This window comes from Solea solea, chromosome 20, assembly GCF_958295425.1.
Source record: "Solea solea chromosome 20, fSolSol10.1, whole genome shotgun sequence".
Classification (NCBI taxonomy): domain Eukaryota; kingdom Metazoa; phylum Chordata; class Actinopteri; order Pleuronectiformes; family Soleidae; genus Solea; species Solea solea.
The window spans coordinates 12519076-12541509 of NC_081153.1; the positions used below are offsets into that span (position 1 = coordinate 12519076).

At 41.1% G+C, this 22434-nt stretch overlaps 1 protein-coding gene across 11 annotated transcripts in view; it reads right to left on the reverse strand.

Moving 5' to 3' along the window:
* Positions 1-796: 796 nt before the first annotated feature.
* The window catches only part of LOC131447225 (cytoplasmic dynein 1 intermediate chain 1), a 53707-nt gene continuing 32069 nt past the window's right edge, over positions 797-22434 (reverse strand). For all 11 annotated transcript variants that reach the window (XM_058618840.1, XM_058618832.1, XM_058618842.1 and 8 more), the window contains 7 exons: positions 16777-16923; positions 15077-15190; positions 14807-14940; positions 14441-14585; positions 9161-9301; positions 5586-5711; positions 797-1605 (listed from right to left, as the gene is read on the reverse strand). In XM_058618840.1, the coding sequence (XP_058474823.1) occupies positions 1495-1605; positions 5586-5711; positions 9161-9301; positions 14441-14585; positions 14807-14940; positions 15077-15190; positions 16777-16923 (918 nt within the window). In that variant the 3' untranslated portion in view covers positions 797-1494. The remainder of the gene's footprint in view (positions 1606-5585; positions 5712-9160; positions 9302-14440; positions 14586-14806; positions 14941-15076; positions 15191-16776; positions 16924-22434) is intronic.

The following is a 22434-nucleotide window of genomic DNA, read 5'->3' on the forward strand; positions in this document are numbered from 1 at the left end:
AGTTTTCCACTCTGGAGGCTGGTTTCAGATTTTTGTGTTTTTAAGCCCCAAAAACGCTGTCACCGTCTAAACGAAAGGCACTTCAGATAAAATACTTTGTCGTTTTTACCCGCAAGCATCCTCGTGTGAACGGGGCCTGAAATATGACTGTTTTTTCATATCTTGGACGACATACCGTAAGACTTTTTCACCTTTTGGACGACATATCGTGGTATGACCATTTTTTTCACATTTTCGATGACATACTACTTTTGGACCACATACTAACCTATGACTTTTTTCCAGGCCCACGTCCGGCCCACTTGAGATCAGACTGCTCTGTATGTGGCCCCTGACTTACAATGAGTTTGACACCCCCTTACTATACTATGCCTTTTTTGTCATATTTTGGACGCCTCACTATACTATGACGAGTGAAGTGAACATTGAACTGTGAACTGTGAATTTCCAAATTTGAAATTCAATCCGATTTTAAACATTTTGAGTACTTTATGCTCAGGTGTGTTTATATAGTGGGTGAAAATTATTATTTTTTTCATCAGAATGCCTATTGGTTGTGCTGAAAAAAAGGATATAAGACACTCTATATTGCACATTCTTATAGTCTCTGTATATACTGTACATTTGAACATAGTAATGGAAAAAAAAACCAGCCGAAATGCTCTGTGTTCTAAGGGTTAAATACTGCAGCACTGAGAATGTTGTTACATATGTAATAATTGTACCTTACTGTACAAAACTGAACGTTTGCTGGATTATTTTTCCTTCCTATGATGTGAATGAACAGAGGATGACATGAGTTCATCAGCTATGCTTTAATGGCAAACATAGCAGGTTTCACAGCGAGCACTCTGCATTACAATATACTGCACCTCTCGTTAGCTGTAAGACTCGGTGAAAGATTATGCAGCTGTGCCTCTTATTCGGAACAAAAGACTCAGTGCCCAAACCCCACTTTTCTGCGTGTTTTTCTGACATCCATGACCTGAAACACTGACGTAAAGCAGCCACGTGTGAAAACGTCACCATACAAACTCCACGTCTATGCAGCGGGAATATTTCAGGAATGTGTCACATGCAGGCTCAGTACAGAGAAGCACAACGTAAATTAAATGTGAGGTTTTTTTTGTAAACAATACACGACTAGTCTATGGACCCTGCTTTATTTCTTTTCAGTAGTGCAAAGCGTTGATACAGTACACATATCTTTGTAAGGCTATAAGACTAAGCCACTTTGTATATGCTGTAGGCTCTTGAGTCAATAAACAAATAAATAAGGGGGGGACAAAACATCAGGAGTGGACCGTTCACCCATTAAAAGACATTTCACAGCAGGGACAATGTGGAAAAAAACAAACAGTGGACCAGAGAGGAACGTGAAAAACCTAAAAGGTGAAGAAACATTACAGAAAAGAGTGAAAAGCACATGCTACAGTGACACCAATAAAAGCACGCTGATTCTCCGATTCAATCCACTTCGGTTGGAGTCCTGCTCTATGAAGCCAGCTCCATAGGCCCCTCCTCCTCGCCGTCTGCCCGGTTTGCACGGATCTCCATCAGGGTTCGGGCAAAGCGTGCCCAGTCGTCTGTGTGAGCCACTGACAGCTGGAGGAAGCAGCACAGAAACACAGGATTTATTATCATTAAATACTGTAACAGAGCTACTGTCTACTGTTACCACACCACTATGTATGCATGTTTATATTATTGTTTCTATTTAATGAAAACAAAGCTAAATAGACCTAAAATTGACATCATTGACATGACAAGAGTTGTGTGGCAAAAAGAGAGACAGAAGAAACCAGGTCTGGTTTTAAATCAGGTTTCAATCATTTCTTTAACAATCTGCATTAGCTGATTATTATTTAATAAATAAAGTATTACCCATTTAGGTAAGTTAACAGAATAAATGCTTCTAAGTCACTGACATTTCCTTCCAAAAGGTTTAAATTTTTCTTGTTTAGACTAATTTGTTTAGTCTATACATTATTTTTGTCAATTAATCATTGACTTAAACTTAAAACAAATGGAATTTAATGCACGTATAAAAGTGACTTTAAACATGACCTTTTGAACTGAACTTAAAATAAATATACATTATTATATATTTCTTTACTCGGGCTGCTATTTTTGCCAGATGACAGGAAGTCAAACACTGTTACAACATTAAAAGCATTATTTTCAGAATAAAATCTCCCACTTTGTAATCGTTAGGGGCCATAAATGTAATTAATACACAAGTTCTGATTTACGGCACAACATCATACCCAGGCCATCGACTAACCTGATTCCTAAAGACAACCTCTACACAAACAGTACATTTTAACAGCAATGTTATACTCTTTTGTTGTACAATCAAACAATATAGTATCACAAACTGCTCTGATGTGTTTGGCTTCTGCTGATAATCACTGTCTGAGTCTAAATCAACATCAGTGGCCTCAACATCCGGCTGTCAGAGTAACATTATCATCCATACACAGCCATGGTGGTTTCAAAATCTGTGAGCACCACGGCTAATAAAGGACTTGTCACACTGGATGTTGTTGCTCTTTAAGTGTCTCGCTGCAGTCGAGCACTGTGGGAGTCACAGCGAGTGGGACAGAAGGCACAGCCGCCACCCAAGCTGTCTGCAACCGCTCTGCATGGCCAGGCTGTAATTAAGCAGGAACCAAAGAGGAGGGAGGCAGCCATTTTGAACCCACCCTCCCAAACCCCCCACGGAGCTGGGCTGACCACAGCAGGGGGGCTCTGCCAGAGCGTCATCTATACAGAGCCTGAGTGAACTCAGAATTAGCAGTGTTTGCAACAGAGTGGATGCTCAAATGACTAACAAATGGCGTGTTTCCAGCAGCTCTACTCGCCTCGCCACGGCACGGTTTAAGTAGCGTTTCCACTAGCATAGTACCTGCTCCAGCTAGGTTCCAAAAGTGTGCTGAGTAGGTACTATGCGATGATTGGCCAGACTGCCGACCACTGACTGGCCAGAGTGCCGTTACAGGAAGAGACGTCCCACACACAAATCAAGCTGAACAGTGCCGAACTGTAGATCGGTTAAACCTACTTAACAATCCTAAAAACGTGGGTTAATATCCAACAACTACCAGGGAAATATCTTTATTTTATAGAGGAGTCTGTTAAAGTGGAGTGGTGTATTTATGGACAGCACCGCTGTAGTCTGTGGAGTAGGAGGCTGTACTCCGGAGACGTGTGGACACAAATCAAGCCGAACAGTGCCGAACTGTAGATAAGTGAAAACTACTTAACAATCCTAAAAACGTGGGTTAATCTCCAACAACTACCAGGAGTCTGGTGTAAAGTCCCTAGTCACTTGTTTGTGTGTGTGTGTGTGTGTCGCATATAAAACAAAGTCACCGCAGTTTCAGGCAGCCGTGCAGCGATGACTCCGCCCACGTTGAGTAGGTACTTTTTATTGTAGTGGAGATGCAACCTAACCGTGCCGTGTCATGCTGTGCCGAGGCGAGTAGAGCTTTAATGTCATCAGACCATCGACTGTATACGAACAGTGGACATAGATGTCCATAGATGTCAGTCCCCTCATATGTGCCGTGCTTAATCATCTAACATCTTCTATCGCAGGATGGTTTTTACTGACTTCATCTGAGAATTACTAACCCTAACCCTGGCAGTATCACCCCCTGGTGGCTATTCAGTAAACTTTTACACCCTGGTTAGACTCATCCAGCAAACTGGAAGTCTATGTCCTCTTGTTCTGTACAATCTATGCATTAGATGCTGATTTGCTAGAGTTTGTGCCACGACAGAAAGACCTGCTGTTATGATTTGTGAGTAGGAACAAGCGGAAACTATTCTGCAGTGAGTAAAATTAAACTCAAATGAAAGTATTTAGTGTTTGCTTTCCTGGAGCTGTAGGTTGGAGCTGGTAGCAGAACTCCACTGCTCTGGATGGAATTGTTGGCATCTCCCTCTCTCTTTTTTTGTGCATGCTGTTCCTAGTTTTAGCTCGGTATTGGGGGTTTCTAGTGAAGTAAATGCCTCCATCACCACCACCACAAACACACTCCATCTTTGGAGTCATAAAACCTTTTAACCCCTGCTCACTTCTGACTCTTCGTGGAGGCCACCAGCTCAGCTGAGCCTCGCTCTCCAACTAACCGCACAACAAAAAAAAACAAAAAAAACCCCCAAGATGCTAAAATTAGCTGAGTGGCTAAGCTAACACAGTCTCATACGGGGCTCCTAACCAGAGCCCTCCAAACATGAGAGAACATACAGGCACAGGCAGGGTGGTTGGCCACTTTGTGGTAATGGCAAAGTCATGTGAAGGCCATTTTACAAAGACACAGGAGAGAAGGGGAGGGAAAAAGAAAAAAGAAAAAGAAAAAATCAAACACACACATCTATGGTGACGCTGACAGTTGAGTAAACATACAGGCCTACAAGACCTAAAATGGTTGGTTGTGGTACATGCGGAGGTTTTACAGTGAAAAAAATGCACTTATTTCCACTCTTTCAGTGCATGTCTTTAAACAAACTCAGTGGACCAAATAAACACAAAAATACTCAAGAACAGTATGTACTTTGAAAACTCAGCAAACGCATGTGTGTGTGTGTGTGTGTTTGCACAACCCTGTGTAACATGTGTAATCCCACTATTTGCTGCAGTTTCTCCCTGTCCACTGTGACACTTATTTTATGAAAATAAAATTACAGTAACTGATGTTTTACACGACCAGCAACTCCAATTTGAGGCGCTGAAGTGTTTCATTCAACAGTAAAGCTATTCTTTATTCTAGCATAGTGTTCATGGAACTAGAGATCAAAATCCAAGCCCCTGAGAACCATCAGCTCCACTAATCTTGAATGATTCCAACAGCAATCCACTAAAGCTCCAGTGTGTAAAATGTGGAAGGGTTTAATTGCAGAAATTTAATGTACTACGGGCCACACGGTGGAGCAGGTGGCTAGCATTGCTGTCACACAGCATACTCTCCTCGTGTGTGTGTGTGTTTTCTTCAGTTTCCTCCCACAGTCCAAAAACATGCAGCGGTTAATTAAACACGCTGACTCAGGAATTGAACCCACAACCGTCCAGTTAAAAGACAACTCACTCTATCACTGAGCTACCATGACTCAATCCTTTCCCCTCACTTTTTTAATACTTTTACTTCTAAAACTTAAGTCCATTTTATATCAGAAAATCACTTTTAATACTTAAGTACAGTGAATGTCATTTACTTTAAGACTTTTACTTAAGTAATATTATAAAAAAAAGTGACTTCAACTTCTACCCAGGCTCCCCAAAATATTATATATATATTATAATTTAATATTAGTAGAGAACTACTTGCATTGTTATAAATGTCAGTTATTATTCTGTAAAGATGAACCTCTTTTCAGAGACAGATAATCCTAAAAACGTTAATCTCCAACAACTACAGGAGTCTGGTGTAAAGTCACCAGTACTTTTTTTGTAGTGGAGTAGCAACCTAATCGTGCCGTGTCGTGCCGTGCCGAGGCGAGTAGAGCCGGCGGGAAATGGGCCATATGTTTCTGCTTCACAGTGAACACATTATGAGATCCATCTTTCCATAAAATCGTACCTCTCCAGTGTCGTAGATCCACACTCGGCCCTCTGAGTCTCCCACAGCTACTTCCTTCCCACCTGAGGACCAGCGGACCCTGTTGAGGGCCGACGCACCTTCGACCATCACGCTCGCAGTCGGTACCTGGTGGAGCAGTAAACGAAGCAGCAGACATGTTATCACTGCAGTACATTTTATTACATGTATACAACACAATACAAACCGTGCATCAGCTTACATTACTACAAATTACACATTAATTGTTGTTTTGATTACTGAACAGCCGATTGAGAAAATCTACTATTTTCGAGGTGATCTACACAAGGCCAATGTAATTGTAACTTTTTGTATAGTTAATTTGTATACATGAGTACTTCTTTCTTGGATCATGTGACTTAAGACAGATTGATTGATGTGGGGTATCCAGCTATTCTAAGTCTAATTTTGTAAATTGCTGCTGTTTGAATGAAATCAACCCAATTTTAAATCAGCCTGACTTTACATTTTCAGATATTAAACTGCTTGAATTATATGAATTTGAGTGCTTAAAAATGCTCAATGTGATGTTAAAATACAGTTTCATTAACTTTCAAAATCAGTATAAACAATATGTGAGCCTTTCTGTTGACACAAAAACAGTCCCAATACAATAATAACAAACTGTCTATGTCTGCCCCCTGCAGGCAGTGGCTGTTACAAGTGTAATTTTTTTACCTCATATTTATATAACTGTTCTGTCCAGTATGTTTGGCATTTTAGTTTGTTTTAATGATCCAAAAAAGAAACTCCTACAAGCTTCCATCTCTAAACAAAACATGTAAAAAGGTCTTTTTATTTATTGACCTAATTGCTTTTAAAGCTTTTCTCCCTCGTGCTTATTGGAAAATCACCATGATTCCATTTAAGTCCAATTTACATAACAAATTTACAACATAAAAAGGGGCGACGGTGTCCAAACACACGGGAAACCCGGCAAACATAGCTGTCAAGCGTCCACACAAGTATAATATTTACTGTGTAAAGTATAATAACCGGCTTCATGTTTGCTGTTGTGGGTGAGCCGATGCTCTTTTTTAGTAAACAGCCGCGCTCGTGTTGCACCTTCAAAAACCTAAAACCATCTGCAGTATTTCCATAAACTGTTCCTGACATGTGGCAGGCGAGTCTGACACATGTCACCAGTGGAGACAGAGGCCCTGGCATCAGTTCGCCTCACACACCAAGCTCCTGCGTATTTAAAGCTGCGCTAACCACAGACTGACTGCCATTAGTCTGCTAGCTTCCACCGCTCCGCTTGAGTGGATCTGTACTGTATCTGTATTGGCTGTGTGTGTGTGTGTGTGTGTGTGTGTGTGTGTGTGTGTGTGTGTGTGTGTGTGTGTGGTGGAAATGAGAACCAGGCGCGCCGCAGTGCTCCGCTAATGTCGTTATGACTGTGTGTTTTTAATATGACGGCAACAATGGAAGTCTGTTGCCATTAGGCCGCTTGTGTGTGAGGGGATGTGTGCGCATGTATTTGTTACATCCGCTCGTGTGTGTGTGTGTCTGAGCAAATGTTTCTCATAAAGCACATTGTTGGCCGAGTGAGTCCGTCGATAATGAACTCTTCCTCTGTCAGTGAAAAGGCCGATGTTGAGGGAGCCATGGGAAACTGTGCCATGTGCGCAGCCGAGGGAAGACACGCCATCGGCGGCTGAGTGTTTGGGTGTTAAAACGAGAAGAAAGGAGATCAGACGAGACAATGGAAGTGATTCCACCCGAGAAAACTTGGGTGATAAATTTTATGTAGATGAATAAGTGAAAGAGCACTGACGAGAGGGGGAGGAGAGCATCTGTAGAGATGCAGACATGTATTATGGTTGAAGGCACCGTGGGTGTTGTCTCCATGGAAACCAAGCGCGAAGGAGAATGGAGGATCCTTTTTATCCCCACTGCTACCTGAGTAAAGGTTTCCTTCCTGCTCCTTTATGAGAATGTAGCAAAGTTGAGTTTTAAGATTCTTAGCTGAAGTTTTATTTTCACTGTAATCCAAATTTTCAGTTCAAAATCTTGGGATATTCAGTTTTATCATATGAAAACTGTAGCGTAGGTTAAATCAGGGAGATGTTTCTGTAAGGGTGGGAGATATGGCTTGATAAATATAATATTTGATATTACGAGATATTTTATATACGAGATCTACCGGGATGTTTCTCTGGGCTCATGAAACGTTTTCTTTTTTTTTAGATGTTTGTGCTTCTCAAAGGAAATAAAATAGCTACTGTTTATCATCTGTATTACATGCTTAAAATATAGTCATTATCTTTCATCTCAGAGAATACCTGGTTTTATTTTTTTTGGCTTTTTAATGTTGAATTTAGTATATATTAAGTATGTAAAAAAAAAACTGCATGAAAAACTGAATGAAGTAGAACACAAATAATTAGGCTTAAAATTGAAATGTCATTAAGTGACTTTTTTGAATACAATTTTGTCGATTCCATGCATTTTCTATCAATATAATATTCAATTTATAATATTTAGTGTTTTCCACAAATGTATTCAATATAATAAATATCATGATTATCAATGCAACAATGTTTAACAACAGGGAAAGTTTACCATATCACAATATTACAATATTCAAAATCTAAGATCTTATGTCATGTCTCATTATAGATAAAATATAGATATATTGTCCAGCGCTACTGCAAGCTTTGATCATAGTTTAATTCTCATACTTCCTGTTTGACATTTCATGTAGTCTGTATTAATTCTTTGAAGCTGTAACAATATGGAAATATTGCTGACAGTGTTTATCTGGACAGTGATTTTGTGATGTATTTAAGCCTCCGTCCACTAGTTTAGCAGCAGGCTTTCGACCATGTGACTCTCCCCCTCCTTCGACTCCCTCCGTTAGGACAGTTTTTCATTAAATGACGATGAAGGGTTCGTAAGGTTTGATACCTTGCTAATCGCGTCTCAATATATTGCATCATTTACTGGCCGTAGATGCTCTCGTCCTAAAATAATTGTTGCCTCACAGAGTGGAGTGCTTTCATCTCCAGCATGCGACTGTGGACTGAAGGCTGGGGCTCGTGGTCTCCTGCACATCTGTGAGCTGCACTGATGGGACACATTGTGGGAGGGAGACGGGACGGTGGGAGGTGGGGTCCTGAGGTTGCCTGAACGTCGGACAGAGGTTTGAGGAATGTTCGCAGGCTGGCTGGGAGACGACATGAGGAGATGTCACCCCGGCCTGATTTAAAGCAAGGTCTGTGGGAAACGCCCACGGGGGAATCTTGAATGCATGTGTGTGTGTGTGTGTGTTTGTGTGTGTGTGTGAAGGAAGGGATGTGGAATGGATGGTGGTAGTGGGGAGGGGGTGGGGCTGGTGGAAGGGGAAAAAGCTTGGGTGTTTGGTTGTGCGGTTCAGGCTGAGGCCCAGAAACAGGCCCTTAGGACACCATACGCACATCAACACACAAAGAGATGACACAAAAAAAAACACACACACACACACACACACACACCCATAATGATCTATATTCATCCACCGGTGCATGCACACACACACACACACACACACACACACACACACCACACAAACGCACCTCAGTGTCGTTGTTAAGGTTCCACAGGTCTAAGCGGCCCATGCCATCCACGGAGGCAAAGAGCGCCGGGTGCACAGGTGACCACATGACGTCATACACGTAGTCGGCGTTGTCCTCAAACGAGTACAGAGGCTTGTTGTGCTGGAAAAGAGAAGAGAGAGAGACAGAGAGAGACAGAGAGAGAGAGATGATATGTTTACTTATGTTTGACTGAGATGATGTGGAGCAAACAAAAAAAAAGAGAGGGATGGGGATTACAGTAGGTGACACATTAGAAAGAAAAGAAAGACAGAGAGAGAAGAAAAGGAGTGAGTGAGTGAGTGAGTGAGTGAGTGAGTGAGTGCGCTTCAGACAGAGTGGCGCTGCCTCAGCCTTGGGGCCTGTCTGGGTGCAGAGCCTAATTAAAAAGCCTAGCACATTCACACAGCGCCATAAAACCTCTGGGAGAGATGAAAGGGAGGGCCTCTCCACAAGGTGTACTGTAACCTCAACACAACAGCTGTCCAAGAGAGAGAGAGAGAGAGAGAGGGATGGGAAAGAGGAGGAAAAGGAGGGATGGACAAGGGACACAGAGGATGGGATGCTGAAGAAAAACTCACTGTTGGACAAATGATTTGAAACTTTTCTTATAGATGACACTTCATCTTGAGTTAAGGGTGAAAGGTGGGGACACACCCGAGACAGGTCGCCAGTGCATCACGGGGCCCAACACACAGAGACAAACCATTCACTCATTCACTCTCACACCTCCGGTCAATATGGAGTGTCCAATTAACCTCTGCATGATTTTGGACTAAACCCACAGCAAGACAACAGTCCTGGCCACTGCTCCGCTGTGTGGCCCCTAAAGACGATACTAATCATATCGATCTAAACGTATGGAGGACGAATGTCCTCAAAAGCAGAGGACATTTGGAGAGAAGAGAGGTTATAATTACATTATTATATTGCATTGGGTTGAATATAGCAGTGATGCTCATATTAGGTATAGGTTGTAGGTTTTTAGTTGTTTATGGCTTCTTTTGTTTAATGAACATATACAATATATCTACGTTTTTATTTTACATGTTGAAAATAAATGGTCCGACTGTGGCAGAACCTCATTTTGAGAATTGTGAGATGTGGATTGTGGCTTGGTTAGAGTTAGGCATTAACTGGTTATGGGTAAGATTAGAGATAAAGGTTTGGTCAGGCTGCCCAAATAAATGGAAGTCAATGCAGAGTCCCAACACATCAGTGTGTGTGTGTGTGTGTGTGTGTGTCTGTCTCTGAGTGGCTGTTAGAATTCCAGAGACTTACTAACAGCATTCCTGACAGGTAGAGAGGGAGGGGCGGAGGACAGGAGACAGGTTGGCTGGAAAAGCAAATGAAGGAATGTAGTCTTTCTTTCTCTCTCTCCCTCTCTCTCCTCATACCTTCTCTTTTTTTTTCTCCATCACCTTTACTCTCTTGCTCTATAGTTGTTTTAAAAGGCTGTGAGACCTGCAGATAGATAGTGGTACGTGCTCTCAACACACACACACACACACACACACTCACTCACACGAAAGACAGAGCTGAGGCAATTTCAAGCCTCGATTGAACCTGTTTTCCAGTCGACGAGGTGACAGCAGAGGTCATTTTTTCTCAGCCCCACTGTTTTTTTACATTCCATCAGCTGGATGATCTCTGTTTATGCCCCCCCTCCCCACTTGTTTTAGTCCACACTCACTTCAGCCTGACTTATCCCTTCTGACTCTCCTATATTTGTATCAATTATATTGATATTATATTGAATATAAAATGGAATTTTATTTTGATAGTCCAACCTGCCTCTAGATGTTTGGGGTTTTTTTTCAAGCTAAAAATGTGAAATACTGTATGTCAGCAATTGGCTGCAAGTCAAAGGAAAACATGACGTAGCAGGTAAAATGAGATGGATAAAGTCTACTGATTCTTCAAAATATAAACTACCATTTCACCATCATCTGTCCATAATCTAAAACTCTTAAATAAGGTGATTTGGGTAAATAATCTGCAGCAACAAGTCTTATAACTAATCTTAAAATGAAGCTTAATCCTTGTGGCGCCACATGTGAAGCAACCGCTTGTCATTATCTCTGCTGCGCTGAGGAGCTGTGGAGTTTCAAGCACGTTTGAACTGGAAAATGATTACTGATACAGTGGATACTGATAGTCATCACACCAAGGTATGATGGCAAATTATTGGCATTGTATCTGGTTACCCTGCCATGTCTGTACAGGAGACACGCTGTTGGAATTAGGGCTGATCAATTAGTCATTCTCCAATTGAAATAGCAATCTGAATTAGGAAATTGCAAAATATGCAATTTAGGGTTAGGATAGACAGCATATCTGACCCTGCTTTTAGACTTTACTGTTATTTTGTCACTTTACGGTTTCAGTAATTGGGACTCATATCCTAATGTCATCCTTACATTAGAACATACAGCACAATTTGATCTCAAGTGGGCTGGAAAACCTCAAATTTCTAGGGAAAATAAAAAATAAGTGCAATTTCAATAATACTATGCCTAATTTTACCATTTATTTACACATGTGTATTACAACTTAGCCCACAGTGGATCTACAAAGGCACAAAACACTTAGTTTAGGTGTCTAAAACTGAAAAATATAAATATATATATATTAATATATATATACACACATATTTATATATATATACACATATATATACATATATATATATATATATATATATATATATATATACATATATATATATATACATATATGAACTCACACAGCAGTTGCAGTATCTCTCAATTACAGATTTTCCCCTAATTGATGAGCCGTAGTTTGGATGGAGTTGTAGGCCCGCCAGTAAAAACTCACTGAAATAATGCAAACTGCAATAAGTAAATATCCAGTGCTGCAACAGCTGACAGCTGATTCGTGCAGTCTCAAAATTAAAAAAAAGTTACAGAGGTAACGAGTTTAACAGAATCCAAACCGTCTTACGTCTGCAGCACACAAACAGCATTCCATCTTAACAGTTTTACACCCGCTTTAATAACCACACACTTTTTAGGACTTTTATGGACAAACCTGTTGACAGAATCACAGATTTTCTTGATTCCAAATGTATCTACACACTCATCTGAAATATCAACATGAACAGTCACCTGAATCGACACCGCCGCCGCCCTTTAATTAACTTCTTAAGAGAACAAATGTGGAATGATTGTGCGCCACTCAATCACTTAGTCGTCGCTGGTTTGGGGGTCAAGAGAGCATGACGGTTCAAGTTTGGCACAATTATAAACCCACTCCCAGCTGTCACGGCGTCCTCACAATCTGGCTGACTCAAAACGTTTTTACTAACCACAATATTTGCACCACTGAGTGTAAAAACATCAGCAAGCGTCTGTACCGCGGCGCTTTTTGAACTGTAAGGTCAAACGTGTGTATGTGTGTGAACGCGAAGACAATCCACCACCAGCACGCGGGTGGGTGTGTGTGTGTGTGTGTGTGTGTGTGTGTGTGTGTTCCAACAGTTCAGGATCACTGTGATTTGGTAGGTTGAAGGAAAATCCTCAAGGGAATCTTAGGTAAGCAACGGCAGCTTGCTTAAGGTGTGCGTGAGGCATGTGTAGCGCGTCTCTGTTTACACGTACACACACACACACACACACACAGACACGTACCGTATATACGCTCAGGTATTTCGCCTGCCCACATACAAACATGGGTTATGTGGGATAAGAGACAGACACATTCCTGTGGTGCCCCTCAAAGGAAAGGGAATTCCCAAATCCTGAATAATAACACACTCTTCTAATGAAAATCCACAGAAATGTTTTAATATGTGTCATGGGACCCTTCGCACATGACTTATGGACTGGCGGCGTGCAAACATGAGCTAAAATTCATCTTTACTGCCTGTCACAGCCAAGTATGAAAACTGTACAGTGTCCACTGAAATCTTTTTTTTCCTCCACTAGCCCATTTGGCCAGTAGATCAGAGCTTAACTGGCCCCAAGTTTATTTTCAAGGGCTCGGCAGCCAAATAATGAAAATAACTCTTTTTTTCCCTTGGCCATAATTTAATCATTATAGCACCAGTATATTGAAACACTCACAGTCAAAAGAGTTATTCCCTTGCACTGTGAGACATTAGGTAAATGTTAATGTAATCAAATAACTTTATTATTTATTATATTATTTTGGATTATTGTTGCCAGGGAACAACTTCTTTAGTAGCAAGGCTGGTTACACAAAGGCAACGTCCAGACGGAAACGACGTAAAGCATAAACGGTCTTTTTTCTTTGCCGTTTTCAAAAAGTGACTTTAGTTACTTTTCATTGACAGTAGTACGTAAAAACTGTCAAACAATCTCCAAACACAAGACAACGAATGACAGCGCAAGAGAGAGCTGGGAATATGACGTCACCGTTTTTATGACGTTTTGAGATTTTTTCACACATACTGGCAGCTGTCAGTGTTTGAATAAAACTTAACATTTTGAAATATCAGGACCTATTTTGCCTTTATTTGGACAACTTTCTGCTTAAAAAGAAAAAAGCACAGCACTCGTCTTCAGCTCATCTGCAACAGTGAAAGGAACGGCGGCTGTTTACTTTTCACTGCCATTAAAATGCTGCCAGATGGAATTCATCGCAGCAGTATAAAAAAAAAAAGAAGCGTCCTGAGTGGATTAGGTCAATCAAAACCAGCAAGAGGAGAACCCACCCTCACAGAGTCTGACTAACATCCACCGACTGTGACTGCAGGTGGTAACCAACAGGTAAACCACTGCAATCAGTGCTTTTTGTTTCTCAGGGATGCGGGAGTAACTGTGAAGGAAAAAAATCTGCCACTGGTGGAGGTCGACGTTACAGGCAAATCTTCCTCTGATGTTAGGAAGACATCCAGCCTAACTGTAAACTGTTTTTTTTAACTATCTATAAAATTAAACCATTTCATTAGTGCAATATTAACGGTGGAAGAGCACAGTTCATGTCACTGCACACTTACATTATCTGTTTATCCAGTATCAGAACTCGTCTACATTATTTTCTCACACACATTTCCGGAGACGCACGAGTAGAAAGAGGAAAAAAAAAAACGTTGCTCGCTTGCTGCCCTCAGCTTCGTCACACATATTCATTCTCAACGCACACACTCGCTTTCTCGTTAGCCCCAGAAAATCTACAATCAACCCCCCACACACACTCCTTTTCTCACAGACACACCTCTCTCTCACTCTCTTACACACACACACACACACACGCACACACACACACACACACACTAACCTTGGTGCTCCAGAGTTTGACAGTCCAGTCAAATGAAGATGTGATGAAGAGGTGGGAAAAGTCAACGGTGCCCACTGCGCTGTGGCAGCTGATGCCCGTCACTGGCCCCTGGTGGCCCTCAAACATCTCGCAGATACCTGCTTTACTGGAAAAGAGCAACACGAGTTTAAAATCCTAAAAGTAATTAGTAATTATATATATTCAGCACTGCAGTGTTAGTAACATTGACTAAAAATAAAGACAGGCTTTGCATCTTTTAAAGCAAATACAATACACACATTTGCATTTGTTATTTTAGCTTCATACAGCAACTCTACATTATCATGGCTTGATGAAATGAGTACGTGCTGGAGTATGTGGACCAACCTGCCGTGTCTGGACGCCGTGTAGACTGTGCCCTCCTCACTTCCCACCACATAGTTGTTGACGTCGCCCATGGGAAACGCCATGCTTGTCACAGCTACCGGTTTGGATTTATTGTACACTAGTTCCATCGTCTCCTACACACACACACACATTGACACAGAGACACATTTTACTTGATACTGAGTCATGAACTTTATGATAACTGACATTTGTTAACCTTTACAGATTGTGTGACAAGCGTATGATGATAATTGTGTGTGTGTTGCGTACCTGTGGCTGGGAGAGCATGTCCAGACTCCAGGAGCACATCTTGCCGTCTGTAGACACTGTGATCAGGTTGTTGGCATTCTGGGTGCCGACCACGTTAACGCAGTACACCGGGTGCTGCACAGACACAAACACACAAACACACAAAGTCATGAAACATGATGATATGGGTGGATATACAACCTTTTGCCTGTGATTTAAATGTCACATTAACCATCGACATCAACTGTAATTACTTGTATAGAGTAATCATGATCATAAATTCAATTATCAGGTTGAATGAATACTGAACTATGACAATATATGTATTTTACAGGGATTTTATTGTATTTTTATTATCTGCTGCTTCATTTACTCTATTATTAAGATTGTTGTAAGTATGGAAACGGATAAACAATTTAAAATTCATTTGATTGATTGATTGAATGACAAAGGGCATCAGGGACAAGAAATACTACTGTAAATATGAACAAAATTCAGGAGCAAGGCACCCAATCCCTATTCCTTCCCTATTGCACAGGTAAGTGCTGCCCACTGCTCCTGTGCCCTGGCTTGTGTGGGTTCACCACTGGTGTGTAAAAAAAAAAAAGGGCACGGGTTCAATGCAGAGGTCAAATTCACTATCACTAATTCACAGGAGTGTGTGAAACCATTATGTCATTACTGGGTAGTAACTGATTTGTGTACTTGGGCCAAACAAAGAATCTATTCAGCAATGGGCACCACGCAAGCTGGACGGACTCACTGAGTGGAGAAGACGAGCGTGACGCTTCATTATTGAACTCTCCAGAATGGGGGTGTGTGTGTGTGTGTGTGTGTCCTCTGTAACTGTGATAACACACAGCCACATTTTAATTATCAGTTTTTAATAAGATGTCTATCCATTTTTTCCTACAACATATTTCCTCTATCAAGTTTTAACTATGAACATAGGTGGGGTCTTGAAAGACTACAGTTGTTTTTTTTTTAGTTGGAAATGAACAGTTTTAACTGTTAAGATTGTTTCATAAATTGAATCAAATCAAACCAAATGAATCACTCGATCACAAAATGTAAGTGGAAAGATTGTTTCAGTGAAAATCTAATCAGATTGTATAACCAAGATGTCAGAGGCTGCAAATATAATTGAGGCACACACACTAAAAGCTTATGGTACAATTAAACAAGTAAATTAATCAGTGAGTTTATATTGTGCCAGAAAACATTTCCACACTTGCAATACCCACATATCTGTCTTTTAAACTGCTGGTGTAACACAGCTGAAAGAAAATATATGGGATTCATAAAGTCATAAAACATGGAAAATGACATCAGTTATAAGTTATACAAATGTATTTGAAATAAATTATTGTGATCAAAGTTTTTACTAAACTACTAACAGCCTCCAAAATCAACAGACAAACACAGGAATAATCATTTTATGTCTATTGATTTGTGATATTATTCCTCAATAAGAGTATTTTTTTTTTTATAACATTGTGACATAACCATGTTTTTGATTATGTGAATATACAGGAGGCGTTGAATGTCATGTTGTTGAGTAAACACTTACAGCCCCAGTACATTATATCACAGTGGTGACTGCTTTGATTCACAGTGGAGTTCAGTTTGTTGCACATATCTAAATACTTTATTCATAGCATTTTACAGTACATATAGAGTAAGTTATAATGATACTGATACTGGGTGGTAGGTAGTCTTACAGTGTGTGCAGCAGCAGATAGAGGAGTCCTCTGGACAGGCGTCCGGCGGTGACTGCGGTTGTCCCACAGAACAATCTGTCCCGAGTAAGTTCCTCCCACCACCAGGTTGGGATGAAACCTGGCAAAGCCCACAGAGACTACAGGAGACTGAAGACAAAGGGGGGTGGGGTGGGGTGGGGTGGGATTGTATAGATTAAGAAACTGACAGAGGAAGATGGGGAGTAAAGAAATAGCTTGGTCTGATTAAATGTCGTGATAAAACTGCAGACGGTGAGAAAAGGACAAAAATAAAGGAGCACGTGAACCGAAAGCAGTAATGCTAGACGAAGCATGAGCGAGGAAGAGTGATCAAGGCATCGTGATGGGTGGCAGACACAGGGGAGATAGACCGAGAGAGAGATGATGAGTTTGACTATGGAGAGGGTCTACCGAGGAGAGGGGAGAGGGGTGATGCTGGGGCGGAGACCAGACAAAGAGGGGAATTGTAGTCTTCTTTCCCTCAGCCGTTTCACATTACAGCATCAAAACCCCAGCAGCCACTGGAGCGCTCACTGTAGCCTCCATCATGACAAGCGCACCCTTGAACTCCCTCCCTCACCAGTGCCGTGTTTATTGAGTTTTGGTTCCTCTTCACTGCTTGTCCCATATGGGCCTCTGTGCGCGATCAGCTAGCCTCTCCTGACCCAGAGCCACTGGAGCGTCCGTGAAGGAATTATGAGAAAAAGTTTCAGCTAAGCAGCGCTACAGGAGGGCAAGTGGTGTTATGCATTGGCTAATTTATCCATCCATCCAGCAAAGCAGCAAGATCATGTTGAGTTAATTTATAAGAACGGCGGGGCCAAGAGAGCACTCAACAAAAAGCCCAGAGACACAAATCAAAAGTATGACAACATGCAGAGCGTGTTTCGCAAAAGATTTGTTGCCTAATGCCGTCATATATCACTCGAAGATCCATCACTGACAGTTTTAGTGTTCCTGAAAATGGCGTGTCGAACATATTGTTGTTATGACAACAGCTCTGAGACTGTGTTTGGAGACAAGCGTGTCATTTATTATCAACATCCTCACAAAATGAATCCCGGTATTAACAAGACAATAACTGCGCGACAGACTATGTATCAAAATGTTGTCAAACCGCATTATTCTAATGGTAATGGGCTGTTAAGCAGTGAGACAACAATAAAGACGAGTTCAATTAAAAGCAGTAACAAATTCATATGGATTTATTTATATTTCTGAATGCTTTCCTATGAGGAAATTCATCTTTCATGATAATGTTAGATTATGGCATGGCAGATTTGGACCAAATGTCTTTTATGAGCTATGTTGATTAAGCCTTGTTATACTGTGGATTGATTTCTTCTCCCATCTTCAAAAAGTCTTTGTTTTGAAATGGATTTGCACTTTCCACACCAAAGTGCATGTATCTTTATGAGACGGAGAGAATTTCCTTCCTGCTTCCTGGTCCTACAATGTTAACATGTTTGTTTATGCAGATGTTTATGCAGTGTTTCCACCAGACAGCAGATTTCTTTGGATTCAGTGATAATGTCAACCAAAAAAAGTACTCTTGAAAAAAAAAAAAAAAATGTTATTTCATGAAATTTAAACTACATTAACGAAAAAAAAAAAAAATACAACCAACCCACAGAAAGTAAAGGTACAAATCATTTTAATGGAACCAATGTCACATAGTAAAGCTGGCTTCAACATTTGGCTTCCAGGTGAATGATATACTGTGAAGATCCTTTGGAGTGTGACATTTGTCTTCTTTTTCATTTCTCTTCCTACGGTTTCCTCCCTCTCCAGTCCCACCACCACACCATGTGTGAAGCAGCCAACTCCAAACCCAAGTTCATTTTGAAAGGAGGACTGGAAAACAAACCAGAGGGAAAGAAAACACTGCACTCTCTCTCTCTCTCGCGCTCTTTCTCTCTTCTTCTGAAGAGTCACAACTTCCAGACGTACGGAGTCGCTGCAGATGTCTGGACTGAAAATAAACTGAACTTCGCTGGTAAAAATAAAGTCCCTCATTAGCCAGCGGAGAGGAACTCTCCGAAATGTTTATTTACACTGTCAGATAAAAAGGGATCATGCATTTATTAGCATGTGTTACTGCACGCAATGGAATGGTTTGACGAGGAATACCTACAACTGACAGCATATGAAAGTATAGCCACAGTATATACTGTACATTAAAGACACCGACAAATTAAATTAAAAGAATATAGAAGCTCATATTGTGTGTCGATAACATATTAAAACTGCTCCTCCAGACATTCGCACTGAAATCCACATGGGTGACTTTTTTAATTTTTTTCACTTCTGTGGTTGTCTGACAGGCTGATGTCTGAAGGGTCTGTCTCCTCAGGCTCCATCAGTGGGCTAATAAACCCAAGTCCTGCCATCTCTGTCGTCCAATTTCACCAAATCCCACATATACACAAGTCCTAAACAGGTTTAACCAACCACTTAAAACCATTTAACAGTAGTAAGTCAGCAGGGGGGAAACTGAAAGTCCTTACAGGAGACAGGAAAACAGCCAATCACTCGATTAGATTGATTTTCACCAATGGAAAAAGTTGTTAAAGAGTCATTTCTTGGGACATATCGATAATGATGTTCTGTGAAAATACTTAATGCATAATTGTCGTGAATGGTTTCCCGCATGTTAAAAAAAAAAAATTCTCTGTGTTGATTTGTGTCCATAGAAGAAGTTAAAACCCACAATTAACTGGTTTCTTCAACTTTCACACAAAAGCAAAAGTCAGTCTTTATTTATCTTACACTTATCACAATAAACATAGATCTTATTTGAAAGTCTTACGTCGTAGAATACACTTCCAATCCACTACAGAAATTTAAAAGATTTTTTTAGGATCCTAACTTTTTACTTATAACAACATTTATATTTTGCATGACCCTGAACATCTATAGTCAAATCATGAAACTCTTGTTTTTGCTCCATTATGTTAACTTAACTCCTGAGCCTGATATTCTAACTAAATTTAAACCCCCCTTTCAGGAAACCACAGATTATGCCATAGCCCCCCCTCTCATACAGTGTGCTTAGTGAAAGAGCTACTGAAAAGAATTTGCCCTACTATGTCCCGATAGTGCAGTTTGAGGCGCCACAGCCGCAACTGGGACCGAAAATAAAAGCCATTCTCCATAAATGCTTCTAATCAAATGTCAAATCAGCACATATGTTTTTGAGTTATGGGCCTTTTAAATCCATTGCTTGTCATTAGGCGCTGACATAAGACCAATTTGTCTCATGCAATAAGGAAGTTTATGATTTAAGCTCAGGGGGGATTTGTTGATGGATTTTCAGTTTAGATGTCATGTAGTAAAGATGTCATGCAGAATTTACAGCCGACTTATAGGATGCGGGGTAATGTTTGTGTCTTTTATTCTACTTTTTATTCATTCATTGGCCTTTTGCATCATTGACTCATCATTACTATGCCATTGACTCATCATTTTAATAAAATGATACTTAAAGCTGCATTAGGCAGGTTTGCTTTTGACACATTGTGTTTATTGTCCCACTCTATTTTAGACTTTTTCCTTTTTTTTAGGTTACTTTTCGGCGTAGGTGATCATTGTTGGTGCTGAACTCTTTTGATTTATATTATTATATTATTATACTATGAAATTGGATGTGTCTTAAATTAGATTTGTCTTAAATTAGTGAGGCTGGAGCAAGTACACTTATCTTAGCAGCTCCCAGGTTTTGATTGCTGAGTAAAACTAATAGATCGCATATAACAAAATGAAGGTAGTCTTCTGGTTTTGTCACTGACACAAACACAGAATCAGCAAACTATTAAATAGCCACTAATGGCCGACTCCACTGGTTGCAAAAAGTAATCTTTTTGAGCGACCTGTCCAGAGTGTATCTGCTGGGATTGGTTCCAATGGCCCCATGATCCTCATGTGGAGGATAAAGCTGTAGACAATGAATGAATGAATGATATCATAAAACGCTCTGTATATCTGAGGATCTACTATTAAACTCTTGAATATTTTCCCAAAATGTCAAACTTTTCCTTCAAAGCAGACGTAGTTACACACACACACACACACAGGTTTGCACAGCAATGACCACAGCCATTCATTTGGACAGCCTCAACAAAGCATTGTCCCTAAACTTAACCATAAGCAGTTACTGCCTTGCCCTAACCTTAACCTAACCACAATTCAAATCTTAGCCCTATTTCCTTAAGAAATGAGGTTCTGCCTCATTTGGACGTCATTTTGGTCTCCATGAGGATTACAGGTCCTGACAAGGTCAGAGCTTATGCCAGAAAAGATACTACAGTTAAGAAATACACACACACACACACACACATACACGCACACACCTGCAGCTCCTTTTCATTTCAGATTCATAAGTCTGTACATACCAGCACCACATCTGTCTAAATAACACCTCAACAGCTCTTGTGGCAGCAACACTCCATCTACTCCACCATGGTTCCAAATCAGAGCCAACTCAGCACTGAGCCTGACTTTTCATTTCCAAAAGGCACAGTGGCTCTGTGCATGTTTCTAATTTCACATGCAGCGCGGGTCAGACACCTGCCAAGTCATCTCCTGCCAGGCCAGGCGGCGAGGACGTGGGGGGAGTGACAGCTCCCGGAAGAAAGAGCAGCGGTGACAGTCACTTTGGTACATTGGGCCTGAGATAAATTGTGGAGTTTTACATGGAGACACTCTCACAGTCAGAACAGTGGGTTTCATTTCTTTCCTCAGGCAAGGTCTGCCGCATGTGTGAGTGTGTGCATGAGGGAGAAACTCACCCACACAAAGTATCACCTACCATATCTCACACAGGCTCACAAGGCTAAGTGCTTCTGGCAGCCCTTATTATATTAATGGGAAGTGTTCTGTAGAGGATAATACACACATGGTAGGCAGTGATGAAAGATGGCACCCAGCGAGGGATTAGGGAGATTTGAAGGAATGACAGAGAGAGTGAAAAAGTCGGAGACGGGAACACTCCCTCCTTTGTTGCCTCCTCCTCTCTTTCACTCTTTCCTCAGGCAACATACTGTTGCTGTGGCTTGGGAAGGTAGAAATGCAGGAAGAGTGTTGTGGTGTGAAGAAAAGAAGGAGGTGGGGGGCTGACAGGGCACAACAGACAGTATATCGTCCCAAGTAGATCCATGCCCCATCCCTTTCTCCCTCCCCCCCTCCCCACCTCCCTCACCGCACACACATGTGTTTTCCACTCTGCCATATCAGGACCAGATGGATCTGACTGTCTTCTCTTGCATCCCGGCTTCTTCACTGCTCTCCCCCACCCCTGCAACCACCTTTCTCCTCCCTCGCTCCCCCTGGCTTTGCTCGTTTATGACACCCCATGGATTTTGTCACTCTGTGGTTTCTGGCAAGGAGAGCAAAATACCAAGCCCAGTCTCCATTTCACCAAGCAAAGAATGAGGGTTTGACGGAGTGAAAGCATGAGGAGGAGGCTCTAGGAGCACAAACGGGCCTTTCTCTCTTCCCTCTCTCTCTTCTGGAGCTCCTTCCCCTTTACTCTTCATATCTCGTTTGCACGCTGGGTTCATATTTTCACTTTTGCTGGTTTGTGGTTTAATGTTAGATTTGTGTAAATAAATACATAAATACAATGCTTGCTCAGCCTAAACA